Source organism: Tachyglossus aculeatus, chromosome 21 (assembly GCF_015852505.1).
Source record: "Tachyglossus aculeatus isolate mTacAcu1 chromosome 21, mTacAcu1.pri, whole genome shotgun sequence".
NCBI lineage: Eukaryota > Metazoa > Chordata > Mammalia > Monotremata > Tachyglossidae > Tachyglossus > Tachyglossus aculeatus.
Window position 1 is genome coordinate 30910969 of NC_052086.1, and position 18167 is coordinate 30929135.

An 18167-nucleotide genomic window follows, 5' to 3' on the forward strand; every position below is an offset into this window, starting at 1 on the left:
CGGGAGATACACAGTCCATTTCCCTAGACTCACAGATGCATATGGTTTTAAATAGACCTATTTTCGATTGTCTACCCGCTGGACAAAAAATACCCACCAACTTGGTGAAAATGTTTTCACACTACCTGCTTTCGGTAGGTTCAAACCATCACTATATACAGGTTAATAAGCAAATCCAGAGGAAAGTGAACCACAATGTGTCTAATTTTAGTTCAGAAAGCTCATCAGAACCTACCTATTTTCAGGAGCAGTAGCAGCTTTCCTCTGGCAGATGATAACTGCTGGCGCATATTTCCCAGGATAATCCATGCTCTCTTTAACATCCCATAAGTATGGGTTGGTGGCTCTTACCCCAATAATATTAACTCCTTTCTTCACTTTTGCTCTGTTGGAAACAAAATTGAATTTTTCTGAGATTACGCATCTTGAGCAATAGTGCTGTTTAATCACAATATTAAGGTTGGAGCTCATTAGAGGTGTGCCACATATTTAAAGCAACATTAATTAGATTCAAAATAAGAGGCAGTTTTGTTTTAAACCCAGGAAAGATCCTGGAGGACAGGAACCATGTCTTCTAATAATAATAATAATTATGGGTTTTTTTTTAAGCACTTACCATATGCCAGCACTGTACTAAGTGCTGGGGTGGATACAAGCAAATAGGGTTGGATACAGTCCCTGTCCCACATGTAGCTCATAGTCTCTCTCCCCCTTTTACAGATGAGGTAACTGAAGCCCATAGAATGATGATGATGATGATGATGGCATTTGTTAAGCACTTACTATGTGCAGAGCCCTGTTCTAAGTGCTGGGGCGGGGGGGATACAAGTTGACCAAGTTGTCCCATGTAGGGCTCACAGTCTTAATCCCCATTTTACAGATGAGGGAACTGAGGCTCGGAGAAGTTAAGTGACTTGCCCAAGGTCACACAGCAGACATGTCGTATTCTCCTAGCCACTCATACAGAAGCAACGTGGCTCAGTGGAAAAAGCACGGGCTTTGGAGTCAGAGGTCATGGGTTCAAATCCCGGCTCTACCACTTGTTAGCTGTGCGACTTTGGGCAAGTCACTTAACTTCTCTGGGCCTCAGTTCCCTCATCTGTAAAATGGGGATGAAGACTGTGAGCCCCACGTGGGACAACCTGATCACCTTGTAAATTCCCCAGCACTAGTGCTCTGCACATAGTAAGTGCTTAATAAATGCCATTATTATTATTATTATGTGGCAGAGTGGGATTCAAACTTATGACCTCTGACTCCAAAGCCCATGCTCTTTCCACTGAGCCATGCTGCTTCTGTACTGAGCAGCTAGGAGAATACGACACAATGATAAAACAGACACATTCCCTGCCCAACTCGATTCAAATCACCCCTCTCCCCACGCCTCAACAGGACTGTGAAGACAGTGTGCCACCCATTAAAATAAAAACAACAGTGAAAATAACAACTGAGTAACTTGCCCAAGGACACACAGCAGACAAGTAGCCGAGCCGATCTTAGGACCCATGATTAGGCCTCTGCCCTACCCATGTTATTATTACTATCGTACTTGCTTAGTGCTTGCTATGTGCTAAGCCTTGTTCTAAGCGCTGAGGCAGATACAAGTTAATCAGTTTGGACACAGTCCCTGTCTCCCATGGGGCTCACACTCTTAATCCCCATTTTACAGATGAGGTGGGACACAGAGAAGTTAATGCCTTGCTCAAGGTCACCCAGAAGACATGTGGCGTAGCTGGGATTAGAACCCTACTACTTCCAACTGTACCATACTGCTTCCCACTCCGCCATACTTCTGTTCAATATTTCCCAGTTTACCTGTGCCTGAATGATGATGGACTCAAGGCCAGTGAACATCAATTGTTGCCCAAAGAAATTCAGAACTAGCACGGTGGTTCCTATATCTCAATTTTGTTGAAAATATTATTTCTCACTGACGTTTCTTTCAGGTACTGGTTCCATGGGCTCTGGATAATTTACATGACTCATTAAAGCATATCTCAGTTGAATTCCACAAAGCAAAAGTCTCCTAGGTTGCTGCTGTAAATTGGGTAGGGACCGTCTCTATATGTTGCCAACTTGTACTTCCCAAGCGCTCTGCACACAGTAAGCGCTCAATAAATATGACTGAATGAATGAATGTTAATACCAATAATTTAATCAAAATCCAAACATTTTTCAATTGAAAGATTATTTGTTCTGTCTTCCCACTTCACTCATGTTGGCTACTGAAATCCGCAGGTCAGTTTAACATGAATTTGTAGTCGATTTTGCCTTCATTTTTTTGATAAATGGTGGAATCTCATAGCAATTAGTTCCATAATTATAAAAAAGTGTAGATTCTTTTCCTTTTCTAACAACTTCGAATTTTAAAATGAAAATTTGAAAAGTATATTTTCATTTTTACACTCATGAAATGGCTGTGATTGTCTCCAAGATCATCTGGGATATTCATTTGGGGTAGGACATCATTAGGTATAGCCCTGTACAAAGAAACTTTCTTGTGGCTTTTTGAGTGCTAAAGAATCTAGGGCTTCCCATTTTCTTAAGCTTTAAATTTGTTCTTTTTACCAAATGTCTAAATACCACATATGAAACCTGGAAGATTCTGACAGGTTAATTATGTTACCAGAGTCTCAGATATAATCATCCTTCACATAAATCCTTAATCAAGATAACCATGGGAATCTATGTGTCATTTTAAAAACACAAACAGCTGTAAGTTAGGCAGAGATGTCAATACCAGGTAGAAATCCACCCCAAAAGAATATTCCTTAGGGGGTTCTTTAAAAACCAGATGAGATTAAAGTTTAGATGACTCTAAAATGTTTGGATTCAAGTTGTCTATTTAAAAAATTGGCCCTGTGAACTGATATTCATAGACTGTAAGCTCACTGTGGGAAGGGACTCTAGCAACTCTGTTGAATTGTACTCTTCCAAGAAATTAGTACAGTGCTCTGCAAACAATAAGTGCTCAATCAATACCATGAGTTGATTATAATACTGTAGTTTACTGGATGAATTTCTAATCTGAATGTGGGGATCTGTTTATGCCCCATACCAATCAATCTTATTTACTTGAATGCTTACTGTGTGCAGTGCACTGTACTAAGCCCTTGGAAGAGCACAATAAAACAGAGTTGCTAGACATATTCATTCATTCATTTAATCAATCGTATTTATTGAGCTCTTACTGTGTGCAGAGCACTGTACTAAGCACTTGGGAAGTACAAGTTGGTGACATACAGAGACGGTCCCTACCCAACAACAGGCTCACAGTGTAGAAGGGGGAGACAGACAACAAAACAAAACATGTGGACAGGTGTCAAGTAGTCAGAATAAATAGAACTAAAGCTAAATGCACATCATAAACAAAATAAATAGAAAAGTAAATATGTATAAATAAAATATATAGAGTAATAAATCTGTACAAACATATATACAGGTGCTGTGGGGAGGGGAAGGAGGTAGGGTGGGAGGGGATGGGGAGGAGGAGAGGAAAAAGGGGGCTCAGTCTGGGAAGGCCTGCCCAAAATGAGCTTACCATCTAGAAGGGGAGACAGACATTAATATAAATTGTGGATATGTACAAAAGTGCCATAGGGCTGAAGGAGGGATGAATAAACTGTGAAAATCCAAATGCAAGGGTGACACAGAAGGGCATGGGAGAAGAGGAAATGACAGCCTTGTTGGGAAAAGCCTCTTGTAGATGTGTCTTCAATAAGGCTTTGAAGGTGGGAAGGGCGATCATTTGTCAGATATGAAGAGGGAGGGCATTCTAGGCCAGAGGCAGGATATGGGTGAGAGGTGGGCAGTGAGACAGAAGAGATCAATGTACAGTCAGTAGTTGGCATTAGAGGAGTGAAGTGTATGGGTTAGGTTGCAATAGGAAAGTAGGGAGCTAAAGTAGAAGTGGGCAAGGTGATTGAGTGTTTTAAAGCCAAACATAACGAGTTTCCATTTTTTGCAGAAGTAGATGGGCAACCACTTGAGGTTCTTGAGAGGAGTAACATCAACTGGACATTTTTGTTGAAAAATTAACCAGGCAGCAGAATGAAGTAAAGACTGGAGTGGGGAGAGACAGGAGGAAGGGAGGTCAGCAAAGAGGCTGATACAGTCATCAAGGTGGGGTAGGGTAAGTGCTTGGATTAATGTGGCAGCAGTTTGGATACAGAGGAAAGGGCAGATCTTAGTGCTGTTGTGAAGGCTGAATGGCAGGAATGAGCAACAGACTGAATATGTGGATTGAATGTGAGAGATGAGTTGAGGATAACACCGAAATTATTGGTCTGTTGGACAGTAAGGCTGGTGGTGCTCTCTACAGTGACAGAAAAGTAAGGAGAGCCAAGAAAACAAGTCCCAGTTTTGTTTTCCGTAGGGAGCGGGGGAAGGCGATGAGACAGGCAGTATGTGCACACAAACCGTACCCAACGGCTCAAGGCCAAACAGACTCAACAACAGGAGATAAAGAGACCAGGGCAAGAAAAACAAGCTTGCACCTGCAAGGCTCGGAGGCAACCTCAAGGCCATATCCACAGCCAGCGATGGTTGGCAATGGGTGGCTGGGGGCGAGCCAGAGCAAACCCTTCGTGACTGGACAGAGCTGTTGTTAGGCTAGTGGCTGGAGGGCGGTCAAAGCCTCGATACGCCATCCCCCGAGAAAACCCTGCCCCCGGGCAATGGGGGGTATAAGAGACGAACAAGACAAAGGGGGGGCTCTCTCTCTCTCGCATACGTGCGCTCTCTCCCTCTCTCTCTCTCGCTCTCTCTCTCTTTCAACCATGTAACCGCTGATAGCAAATAAACGGCAACCAAGCTTTGAACCTCTGGCTGACTCTTCCTGGTATGAACGCGCGGGCCGCGTCCGGAGACGTCCGAAGACCCGGAGAGGGTAAGAACCCGAGCGTTGCCCCCGAAACCACGGGGAGCAACGAGTGGCGCCCAACGTGGACTCGGATACCCCCATTTGGGAAGACCAGGGAGAGTGCCCCGTAGGCCAGGTAGCTAAAGGTCAGGCGGGAAGATGGGGACGGCACGATCGTTGCCCATATATAAGCCAGAAGATAAGGAATTGTACACCCGGCACTGTTACAAGATTTTGAGAAGTAAGGGGGTAAAGATTGAGCTGAAAACAATAAGGGAATTTATGGGAAGATAACTATGACCTCCCCGTGGATATTTGATTCCGGGATCACGGAGGAGCGGTGGGACGTTATTGGGGAACAGATTACGGCCTATGAAGACTCCCACCCGGGGGAGCTAAAGGACGTGGACTTCCTTATACACGGTATCCTCCGTGCAGCCTTTCAAGGGCAGCAGACACTCCTAGCAGCCATCCAAGAATTGGGCCGTAAACCCCCTAATTGGGACTCCTTCCACGGGATGATCCAGAGGGAAAGGGAAACCTCTGATGACTTTTTCACTCGTCTTAGTGAGAGAGAAGAGACGGTGGTTAAAAGAATTGTATGTGTATAAAGGAAGAAGGAGGGAAAAGGAGAAAGAAAAGAGAAGGTGAAGCAATTGCAGTTGAAGGAAATTGTCTGCTCAGGCATCTACACCCTGCGAAGCAGGTGTCCCATAAGGGGGAATGATGGGTGGAGAGATTGCCTCTGAAGGAAATTGTATGTGTATGAAGGTTAGAGTAAGTGTGTATGAAGGAGAAAGAGAAGAGACACGAGGGAATTTTAGTCGAATGTCAGTCTTCCTGTAATACTCCTGTGTTGCCTGTGCGAAAACTGGGCTCCCCTCTGTCTTATCGGTTAGTCCAGGACTTGCGTGCAATTAACTCTTACGTTTTGCCTATGCATGCTGTGGTTCCTAGTCCTACGGCAGTAGTTAGCTCCGTGAGCCCCGAAGCAACCTGTTTTACTTGTATTGATCTAACTAGTGCTTTCTTTGCTATCCTGGTGTCCTGGGAGAGCCAGTACCTTTTTGCCTTTACCTGGGAAGGTCGTCAACTAACCTGGACGAGACTTCCCCAGGGTTTTGTTCACTCCCCAACTACCTTTTCGAGAGAATTGTGCAGAGCCTTCTCTCCCCTCATATTACCCGAAGGGATCAGTATGTTCCAGTATATGGATGATATCCTTATTGCTGGGGACACGAAGGATCTGTGTCGGTCAGGTTCCCTCCAGGTCCTAGCATGTTTGCATCAGCTTGGTCTTAAAGTTAGTCGCGAGAAACGGCAGTGGTGTCAGCCCCAGGTAAAATATCTTGGGTTCATGTTGCGGGCGGGAGAAAGAGCAATCGCCCCCAAGCGAGTGAGCCTTATTCAATGCATGCCTCGCCCCACTACTAAGCAGGCCCTGAGAGGTTTTTTTGGTGCGGCTGGTTTTTGTCGAGCTTGGGTTCCAGAATTTGGGTTGTTAACCAGACCCCTTTTTGAGCTCCTAAAAATTACTTCCCCAGAGCCCCTGGACTGGACTCCCGAGACTGTAGAAGCCTTTCAATATGAGGCACTGGAACGGGACAGACTCTTTTGGGTCCCTGATGGACGCCCTATTTTGCCCGCTGCTGCACTGCGACCAGTTTGTCTGGGTCTTCACCAGGAGACTCACTTTGGTGCAGATGCCTTGGCAGCCACAGTTCTTCGAGTTTGGTTTGCCCCAGGTATCCGTCCTGTTGCCAAATGTGTCACAGCCAGTTGTGCTACTTGCCAGAGCTTCAGTGCTCACCCTGGTTATCGGGTTCCCTTGCGGGGGACGCCCTTGGGTCTATTCCCCTTTTGAGGGTTTGCAGGTTGATTTTGTGAAACTTCCGAGGGCTGGTCGTTTCCGATATTTACTAGTCATTGTTGATCACCCGACTAGGTGGATGGAGGCTTTCCCTTCCTCCCGAGCAACTGCTCTTATGGTGGTGAAATGTCTCTAGCGGGAAGTCATTCCCAGGTTTGGGCCACCTGCTGCTACTGATTCTGATCAAGGATCACATTTTACTGAGTCTGTTCTATCTGGAATTTATCGACCTGTCTCTATATGTTGCCAACTTGGACTTCCCAAGCGCTTAGTACAGTGCTCTGCACACAGCGCTCAATAAATACGATTGAATGACTGAATGAATGAATCGACCACTTGGAATTGAATGTTCTTTACATGCACCATACCAGGGCGATGATGCCCTGCGAGCCTATGTTTTGTCTCTCCAGGGAATTCTAGCTGAGCTGCAGGCTGCTGGAATCCTCCGTCAGCGCACCCCTCTCACCGATCATCTGCATCCGTTCATCGCTGGAGATTGGGTTTGGGTTAAGCGCATGGTCGGCAACGGTTCACTTAAGCCATCCTGGGAGGGGCCCTTCCAGGTTCTCTTGTCTTCCTTTTCTGCAGTTCGTGTTGCGGAGCGCCCCTCATGGATCCATCACTCCCAGGTGAAGCCAGCCATTTTTGATGCTTCACCTCCTGATTGTACTCCCCCGTCGGTTTCTGCTGACTCTCAAGATTCCGAGCCATCCACTGTCTACTGGATAGGCCTCAGTCCTGTGAGATTTTGTCTGGTTGCTTATTTGTGTGTCTTGCCGCTGGTTTGTTTTTTTGCTGTGCTGTGTTTTTCAGCTCCTGAAGGCCTGCCTCTGATGTGCTTCATCTACCCTGATGCTTCTACAAACCCCGACCACACGCCTGTCCAAAGCTGAAGTCACAGACATGCAGCGCCGTCTGGACGCTGTGTTTCGCTGAGGAGGGGGATTGTTGTGTGTGCTCAGTTGTGCTTGAATTTTTCTGTTGGATTTTTCTATCTTTTCTTTTTGCCTGGATGTTTTTGTCTTTTCCTTATCTTTTACTTTAGGCGCCGGCTTTGCGGAAGACCTTTGTTATCCCGAGGAGGGTCGTATGTGATCCTCCCGGTGGCCATGGGCCTCGGAAGGATCAAAAGTGGTTTTTGCTTTTGCTCATGTGCCTCCCGTGCCTCCATCTCTTTTGCTCCATTGTTGCCCGGGTGGTCCGCGAGATTAAGGTCGAGATGCTCCCATTGCGCGGACGCCCTTAGCGGTCCCCGCCATAACGGGAGGGGGACACGTAGGGAGCGGGGGAAGGCGATGAGACAGGCAGTATGTGCACACAAACCGTACCCAACGGCTCAAGGCCAAACAGACTCAACAACAGGAGATAAAGAGACCAGGGCAAGAAAAACAAGCTTGCACCTGCAAGGCTCGGAGGCAACCTCAAGGCCATATCCACAGCCAGCGATGGTTGGCAATGGGTGGCTGGGGGCGAGCCAGAGCAAACCCTTCGTGACTGGACAGAGCTGTTGTTAGGCTAGTGGCTGGAGGGCGGTCAAAGCCTCGATACGCCATCCCCCGAGAAAACCCTGCCCCCGGGCAATGGGGGGTATAAGAGACGAACAAGACAAAGGGGGGGCTCTCTCTCTCGCATACGTGCGCTCTCTCCCTCTCTCTCTCTCGCTCTCTCTCTCTTTCAACCATGTAACCGCTGATAGCAAATAAACGGCAACCAAGCTTTGAACCTCTGGCTGACTCTTCCTGGTATGAACGCGCGGGCCGCGTCCGGAGACGTCCGAAGACCCGGAGAGGGTAAGAACCCGAGCGTTGCCCCCGAAACCACGGGGAGCAACGGTTTTCAAACCTTAATGTCCTTAATTCACAGAGGTTCTGCATCTTGGGGGTGAATGAATTAAGAATTCTTTTGGTTAGAAAACTAGCACAAGAAACTCAGTGGAAAATAAAGATTTATATTTAATTCTGCATTTACTAAAAAGAGGAGAGTGAAAAAACATGAAGAGTATATTCTACTTCTGCAACTTTTTGGGATGCCTGGAATCCTGTTCCACACAAAGAGGGTCTTCATTCAAGTGCCATTGGCTAAGTATCTATTTGGCATTCTAATTATGAGCTAGAGACATTGGCTAGGTCTGCCTAGTTATAGATGAGGAGAGCGTAATCCTCTCCATCCAAATTGCTACTATGCTGATCCAAGCCCTTGTCGTCACTCACCCTGACTACAGCCTCCTCGCTGACCTCCCTACATCCTATCTCTCCCTTCTCCAGCCCATACTTGACTCTGCTGCCCAGACCATTTTTCTCAATTAACATTCAGTCCACATCTCCATCTCCATCACCTCACCCCCTCCTACCTCACCTCCCTTCTCTCCTTCTACAGCCCAGCCCACACCTTCCACTCCTCTGCCGCTAACCTCCTCACTGGGCCTCGTTCTCACCTGTCCTGCCGTCGACCCCCAACCCACATCCTGCCCCTGGCCTGGAATGCCCTTCCTCTGCACATCCGCCAAGCTAGCTCTCTTCCTCCCTTCAAAGCCCTATTGAGAGCTCACCTCCTCCAGGAGGCCTTCCCAGACTGAGCCCACTCCTTCCTCTCCCTCTCCTCCCTCTCCCCATCCCCCTGCCTTACCTCCTTCCCCTCCTCCCCACAGCACCTGTATATATGCATATATGTTTGTACGTTTATTACTCCATTTATTTATTTTACTTGTACATATTTATTCTATTTATTTTATTTTGTTAATATGTTTTGTCTTGTTGTCTGTCTCCCCCTTCTAGACTGTGAGCCCGCTGTTGAGTAGGGACCGTCTCTATATGTTGCCAACTTGTACTTCCCAAGTGCTCACTACAGCGCTCTGCACACAGTAAGCGCTCAATAAATACGATTGAATGAATGAATGAATGAATCTCCCCACTCTTCAAAAACCTCCACAGGTTGTCCATTCATCTCCGCATAAAACAGAAATTCCTTCCTTGCTTTAAGGCACTCTCCGCACTTTACCTTACTGATCACCTACTGCAACTTAGGTCACTCAATCCTCTCCTCTAACGCCACCCTATTTATTGTACCTTAATCTTGTCTATCTTAATGCCAACTCCTTGCCCACATCCTCTCTCTGGTTGGGAGCTCCCTCCAATTTCATATCCAATAGGCCAATGCTCTTCCCACATTTAAAGTCCTACTAAAATCACATCACCTTCAAGAGGCCTTACCTAAGCCCTCACTTCCCTTATTATTCACCCTTCCTTCTGCGAACCCTAGGCACTTGAATCTATACTTGTTATTCACCCCATCTAATACTCATTCGATATTCACTCCAGTCTCAGCCCCATCATACTTATGTGCATATCCTCCTTATCTCCTATTTCCCCCAACCAAAATTTATTTGAATGTCTGTCTCCTCCCCTTCTAGACTGTAAATTCCTTGTGAGCAGGGATTGTGTCTATCCACTCTAATGTACTTACTCTTCCAATCATTCACTACAGTGCTTTGCACACAGTAAGCACTCAGTAAATACCAGTTATTTTGTTTTATGTCAAGAGCCCAGTTGGATATTTAGTTGCACAAATACTCTCTTTGGGTCAAAGTAATACAACTGGGCTACCTTCATTATAAAAATCAAGAAGCAGCACAAACTAATGGAAAGATCACAGGCCTGGAAGCCAGAGGACCAGGGTTCTCATTCCGGCTCCACTGCTTGCTTGTTGTGTGACCTTGGGCAAGTCACTTTACTTCCCTGAACCTCAGATCTCTCCTCTGTAAAATAGGGATAAAGACTGTCAGCCCCATGTGGGACCAGGGCTGTGTCTGACCTGATTATCTTGTACCTACCCAAGCACTTAGTACAGTGTGTGGCACATAGAAAGTGCTTAAATATCATTAAAACCCCTTAAATCATGACTTACTCCTCTGCATCTCTTAACCTGGCAAACTCAATTGTTGATACTGCAGTAAAATAATACAACTTATTGAGTTGGTTATGGTGGTCTGGTTCTCAATACACTTCAGTTTACCTTTTTCAAGGGCTTGGCTCAAGTGTGCAAGAAAAATGCTTTTGGGTAAAACATAAAGAGATCGTCTCTAAACACAATTACCACGGCAAATATAATCCAACATATATTGGAAAACCAATTGAAGGAAATAATCTGGTAAATCAAAGTCATATGTTACTCATTTATTCTCTCTTCTCCCTATTGGTAGGAAAAGCTAATGAAAATAAGTAGATATATCCACATATCTATAGCTATATAATAATGATGGCATTTATTAAGTGCTTACTGTGTGCAAAGCACTGTTCTAAGCACTGGGGAGGTTATAAAGTGATCAGGTTGTCCCGAGGGGTGGGGGGGTTAACACTCTTAATCCCCATTTTACAGATGAGGAAACTGAGGCCCAGAGAAGTTAAGTGACTTGCCCAAAGTCACACAGCTTACAGTGGAGCCGGGATTTGAACCCATGACCTCTGACTTCAAAGCCCAAGCTCTTTCCACTGAGCCACGCTGCTTCTCTGCTATACATCTATAGCTATAGATATAGCTATATCTATAGCAAGAGAGAGAGAGAGCACTATAGATCAATAGATATAAAACTGAGGATCCTTGATCCTCTGGTGAAAAGAAACACTCTCTGACAACGAAGATGAGTGGCTACTGAAAAAGAAAAGCCATTCTTGGGGTGGTCAACAAAGGTTAATCAATGAAAGGTCCACAGTACCCCCTGGCCTGGATAGTGGCAAAAAAGGTAGATATCTTTCTGCAAGTCTGTGAGTTGGTTTAGGTAAAGTCTTGTAGCGGAGGGGAAAGAAGATCTCACACTGAAGGATCCCTTTCACTCAAGCGCGCTAAAGGTTTAATGAAAAACAAAATTAATTGTTGACAGACATTAATAATCAACCACTAATGAACGGTGATCTGAAGGTGGCAGTATCTGTGAACTGTTTGGGTACATCCTATAACACGAGCAGTTTGGTTTTACTGGGAATAAACCAAATGCTAATTTCTTTCTGTTTATGACAAGTGAGTTACTTACATTCATTAAGGGTAGCTTTATAACCTACTTGTGGTATAATAAATACAGGTTATACTGACAGCTTCATTACTCAGAGATAAACATAGCACTTGAAACCTGAAGATATTTTACCATATATTTATACTTAATAATGCATCCTCCATGGTGGAAAAAAACACCTTAACAATAATTTCCCTATAGTTGTCTACCCACATGAATTCATTTATATCAAGCCTGACCACTCTGAGGGTTTATTTTATTTTAAGGAGAGAATAGAGCACTAGCTTAAATATCAGTTTTCCTATAATACTAGAAGAAAGCTAAAATGTTTGGGGAACTGGTGTTAGGAATCTGCATTGTAAAGTCTTCAACTTCTAGAAGTGCTCTCTATTAATAGTGAAGTCTGGCACTGATTTCCCACCTGGCTGAAGAGAGAAAGGCAATAAATGTCCTAGATACACTTGTACTGTTCAATGAGAAGAGAGACAGGTAATTATAAATTCAATATTTTGGAGGACCTAATCATCAATACTCCATCATCAATTACTTCCTTAAGCCTCCACTTTGTGAAGAGTGCTTGTTTTTGGTACTCGGAAAGAGTTACAGTGGAATGGCTTTAGAAACAAATCCTATCCTCAAAGAGCGGACAATTTGAAGCAAAAATAAACATATAGAATATTTCATGGACACAGGGCCTTTCATGGAGGCACCAGTAACATTCACTCATTCATTCAATCGTATTTATTGATCAGTTACTGTGGGTGAAGTACTGTATTAAGTGGATGGGAGAGCAATAAACAGACACATTCCCTGCCTACAACGAGTTTACAGTCTAGAGGGGAGACAGACATGAACATGAATAAATAAATTACAAATTCATACATACATAAGTGCTGAGGGGCTGGAAGGGGGGATGAATAAAGGGAGCAAGTCAGAAGGGAGTGGGAGAAGAGGTAAGGTGCATAGTCAGGGAAGGGCTCTTGGAGGAGTTGTGCCTTCAATAAGGCTTTGAAGACGGGGAGAATAATTGTCTCTCAGATTTGAGGAGGGAGTTCCAGACCAAAGGCAGGATGTGGGCAATAGGTCAGCAGTGAGATAAACGAGATTGAGGTACAGTGAGAAGGTTAGCATTAGAGGAATGAAGTGTGTGGGCTGGATTGTAGTAGGAGAGTAGTGAGTTGGGGTGGGGGGTCAAGGTGATTGACTGCTTTAAAGCCAATGGTGAGGAGGTTTTTTTTGATGCATAGGTGGATGGGTAACCGCCGGAGGTCCTTGAAGAGTAGGGAAACACGGCCTGAATGTTTCTGTAGCAACATCTTCTCTACTTGTCAGAATTCCATTTTTCAAACATTCCATAAGTTTACGTACTAAGTGCTCAATAAATAAATCAGCAGCGTAGCCTAGTGGAAAGAGCATAGTACTGGGAGTCAGAGGACTTGCGGATTAATCTTGGTTCTACCATTTCAATCAATCATTCGATCAATCTGCCACTTGCCTACTGTGTGACTTTGGGCAAGACACCTAACTTTTCTGTGCTTCAGTTCCTCATCTGTTAAATAGGGATTCAGTGAAGCAGCGTGGTTCAGTAGAAAGAGCTCGGGCTTTGGAGTCAGAGGTCATGGGTTCAAATCCCGGCTCTGCCAATTGCCAGCTGTGTGACTTTGGGCAAGTCACTTCACTTCTCTGGGCCTCAGTTACCTCATCTGGAAAATGGGGATGAAGACTGTGAGCCCCCTGTGGGACAACCTGATCACCTTGTAACCTCCCCAGCGCTTAGAACAGTGCTTTGCACATAGTAAGTGCTTAATAAATGCCAACATTATTATTATTATTATTCAGTGTGAGCCCCATGCAGGACAGGGACTGTGTCCAATCTGATTATCCCATATCTACCATAGTGCTGAGTAAAGTGGCTGACACATAGTAAGTGCTTAACAAATAGTGCAACTATTGTTCATTATCATTATCAGCCCTCTCAGGGCCACCAGGGTGAGGTGACCCAGACAATTCACCCAATCCACCCATGTCCTTGAGGGTAGACTAATTATTTCAAAAACTGTATCACAGCTATAAACACATTAGGGATCACTCCTGCTTAAAAGAGACCCACTTTCTGTCACTTGGACATGATTTTGGCTAAAAGTAAGTCCTAAAAGATTTCTAGTTCTTATGCCTCTCCCCTGTCCTTTTTCTCCCTTGGCCTTCGGTATCATAATGTTTCCATATTTTAGGCCCATTGACAGTATTACATTCAGTTACCTAGCTGTCCTGGCTGACCTGCTGGGTTTCCTGTGATCACATCACATTGCCCAAGTGAGGAGAGGGAAGGGAAAACATACCTAAAATGGGGATAGCCTTCTCTCTGATCTCCCATCCTCGTGTCTCTCTCCACTTCAATCCATACTTCATGCTGCTGCCCGGATTATCTTTGTCCAGAAACGCTATGGACATATTACTCCCCTCCTCAAAAACCTCCAATGGCTACCGATCAATCTGCGCATCAGGCAGAAACTCCTCACCCTGGGCTTCAAGGCTGTCCATCACCTCGGCCCCTCCTACCTCACCTCCCTTCTCTCCTTCTACTGCCCAGCCCGCACCCTCCGCTCCTCCACCGCTAATCTCCTCACTGTACCTCGCTCTCGCCTGTCCCGCCGTCGACCCCCGGCCCACGTCATCCCCCGGGCCTGGAATGCCCTCCCTCTGCCCATCCGCCAAGCTAGCTCTCTTCCTCCCTTCAAGGCCCTGTTGAGAGCTCACCTCCTCCAGGAGGCCTTCCCAGACTGAGCCCCTTCTTTCCTCTCCCCCTAGTCCCCCTCTCCATCCCCCCGTCTTACCTCCTTCCCTTCCCCACAGCACCTGTATATATGTATATATGGTTGTACATATTTATTACTCTATTCATTTATTTATTTATTTATTTTACTTGTACATTTCTATCCTACTTATTTTATTTTGTTGGTATGTTTGGTTCTGTTCTCTGTCTCCCCCTTTTAGACTGTGAGCCCACTGTTGGGTAGGGACTGTCTCTATGTGATGCCAATTTGTACTTCCCAAGCGCTTAGTACAGTGCTCTGCACATAGTAAGCGCTCAATAAATATGATTGATTGATTGATTGATTGATAAAACTGGGAAGCATAGGAAAAGCATCATATGGAGCAAAGGGAACCAAAGATCAGCACTCAGGTTTATTCCTAACCTCTAAAGACCTACTCACTGCTGTGATGTTCAGTCAGTCTTTACCAGGTGGCACCTTGAGGACAGGGACCATATCAAAAATTTTAACCCTGAGTTATTCAGTAAAGAATTTACTGCCTGACATTTTGCTCTCATTTATCTAATACAACATATGAGGTCAAAAACCAAGTTCCAATGATTTCATTCACCAGCCATTCAATCAGTGGTATTTACTGAGCATTAGAGACTTTTAGACTGTGAGCCCACTGTTGGATAGGGACCGTCTCTATATGTTGCCAACTTGTACTTCCCAAGTGCTTAGTACAGTGCTCTGCACACAGTAAGCACTCAATAAATATGATTGATTGGAGAGGCAACATAGCATAATGGATAGAGCACAGGTCTGGGAGTTAGATGGTCTTGGGTTCTAATCCCAGCTCCGCCACTGTTTTCACTGTGTGACCTTGGGCAAGTCACTTCACTTCTCTTTGCCTCAGTTACCTCATCTATAAAATGGAGAGCGAGACTATGAGCCCCACATGGGATAGGGACTGAGTCCAACCCAATTTGCTTGTATCCCCCTCAGCCCTTAGTACAGAACCTGACATACAGTAAGCATTTAACAAATGCCATCATTATTAATTATTATTATTATTATTATTATCATCTGTATACAGAGCAGTATACTACAAGCACTAGCACTTTGAACTTGAAGAATCACATCTAGGGCCACAATGTGGCACCATAAACAAGGTGTCTGCTACATGTTCATGAAGAAGAAAGGAAGGAAACAACATGCAGACCTTCTCAGCAGTGCCCATAGACCTTTCAATAATTAGGCAGATTTCAACCCACCATCTCTCCTGGGAGGTACACAGTGTGGCTGTTGCCAGAATCCTACAGAAGGGTGGAGGTGGCAGGAAAGAATAAAAATTACGGTCGGTAGTACTTGGCAAGCCATTTATTCAACTGGATGTACCCCACTGATGAAACCCTACCCCTGAATTTGGTTTTCTAAGCAGAACATGGTCTTCTGATGCATGGAGAGATTTTGTAAGAGCCTAAGTTTGATTTCAAAAAAGTTGATCAAGATCCTGAGGTTACAACACTACTCAATAACTAGTCAGAACGGACTGGAAAATGATTTATCTGATCCTTTCCCCACTCATCACTAATGGAATTAAACAGAGTATCAGATTTTTTCAGCCAGGTTCTATGCTTTCACTCTAGACTGTAAGCTCGTTGTGGGCAGGGAATGTGTCTACCAACTCTCTTATATTGTACTCTCCCAAGTGCTTAGTATAGTGTTCTGCACAAAGTAAGCACTCAATAAATGTGATTGATTGATTGATTGAGGCTTGAACAGGAGACCTGAAGTACTAAAACCTCTGGAATGTCTTCCACTCAACTGAGCATCACCCAAGACCTAGACTACTTACTATAAGATGAGGCACAACTGATTATAAATTGTTTCATAGAATTAATCATATGACATGTTCTAACAATTGGATTGAAGACTCAGATTATGTACCACCCTCAATCATAATCAAATAACCAATGTATTTATTGAGTGCTTACTGTGTACAGAGCACTGTACTAAGTGCTTGGAAGAGTATAACACACAGTAAGTAGGCACGATTCCTGACCACAGTGAGCTTACAGTCTACAGAGGGAGACAGATGTTAAAATAAATTAAAGATAGGGGAAATAATAGAGTAGAAGGATATGTACATAAAGTGTTGTGGGATTGGGGTGAGTATAAAAGTGCTTAAGAGGTACACAGTCAAGAACTGGGGCGATGCACAGGGAAAATTAGGCCTTAGTCAGAGAAGACATCTTAGGCAGTGGCATGCCCTGGGAAGAATATGTAGTTATTGATTATAAGTTCCTGGTGGGCAGGGATCATGTCTACAAACTCTACTGTATTCTCCCAAGTGCTTTGTACCATGCTCTGAACACTATAAACACTCAATAAGTACAACCGACTGACTAATTCAGATGGGATCACCAGTCCATAAGGAGATTACCTATAAATGAAGCATCATGGGCAAAGGGAAAAATGAGGGAGAAAGCTCAATAACAGGTTTATTGAGGCAAATAATTCTACACGGTGAGCCCACTGTTGGGTAGGGACCGTCTCTATATGTTGCCAACTTGTACTTCCCAAGCACTTAGCACAGTGCTCTGCACACAGTAAGCGCTCAATAAATATGATTGATTGATTGATTGAATTAAAGAATAAACAAGGGAAATAAAAGTTTTCGACAGTGCATTCATTACTCCTTGGTCTTTTAAATCCTTATTGGTCCAGGGGAAAACTGAGACAACCTTCACAATATTCTAAGTGTTGGGAGAGTAGGTCTCTGTCCAGCCTCCACTCTAGGGAGCAAGGTGGGCAGGCAGGTTTAGCTACTGTAGATGCCAGTGGGAAGGCAGAATTTGCAGCTAGTAACACTTGGTAAGCTCCCTACTCAACTAAATGATCACCACAGATTATATTTATTTATATATTTATATATAAATGATATATATATATATAATATTATATTTATTTATTTTACTTGTACATATCTATTCTATTTATTTTATTTTGTTAGTATGTTTGGTGTTGTTCTCTGTCTCCCCCTTCTAGACTGTGAGCCCACTGTTGGGTAGGGACTGTCTCTATACGTTGCCAACTTGTACTTCCCAAGCGCTTAGTACAGTGTTCTGCACACAGTAAGCACTCAATAAATACGATTGATTGATTGATATGCTTTCACTGAATTGTGTTTTCTAGTCAGGACATGGTCTAGATGTACTGAGAGAATATGTATAAAACTAAATCAAGAAGGGCACCATATACTTTGGGAAATGGCCAGTGTGGCACCAACATGACATCAGACTTCAAACCAAGTCAAAAGTCTAACATGTGACCTTGGGTAAAGCATGAAAACTTCTCTGTGGCCCAGTTTCCCCCACTGTAAAATGGAGTTAAGATGTCATTCTCCTTACTTGTTAGACCGTGAGCCACATGGAAAACACAAACCGTGTCTTATCTGATTATCTGATTATCTTGTATTTAGTATCTGCCTCAGTATTTGGTACTGTCCTTGGCAAAAAGAAAAGGTTTCATAATAATACATAATAATTAATAACTATATTAATGACATTTATTGAGGGTTTACTGTGTGCAGAGCAATGAACTAAGTGCTTAGGAGAGTACAATCCTGTAGGGAAGGTAGAAACAATCCCTGCTCTCAAGGAATTTACATCA

At 44.3% G+C, this 18167-nt stretch overlaps 1 protein-coding gene across 1 annotated transcript in view; it reads right to left on the bottom strand.

The window, feature by feature from the left end:
* The window catches only part of LOC119942890 (transmembrane protein 132D-like), a 645325-nt gene that overhangs the window by 367553 nt on the left and 259605 nt on the right, over positions 1 to 18167 (bottom strand). Inside the window, exon 3 of the mRNA XM_038763929.1 lies at positions 236 to 385. Within this exon, the coding sequence (XP_038619857.1) occupies positions 236 to 385 (150 nt within the window). The remainder of the gene's footprint in view (positions 1 to 235; positions 386 to 18167) is intronic.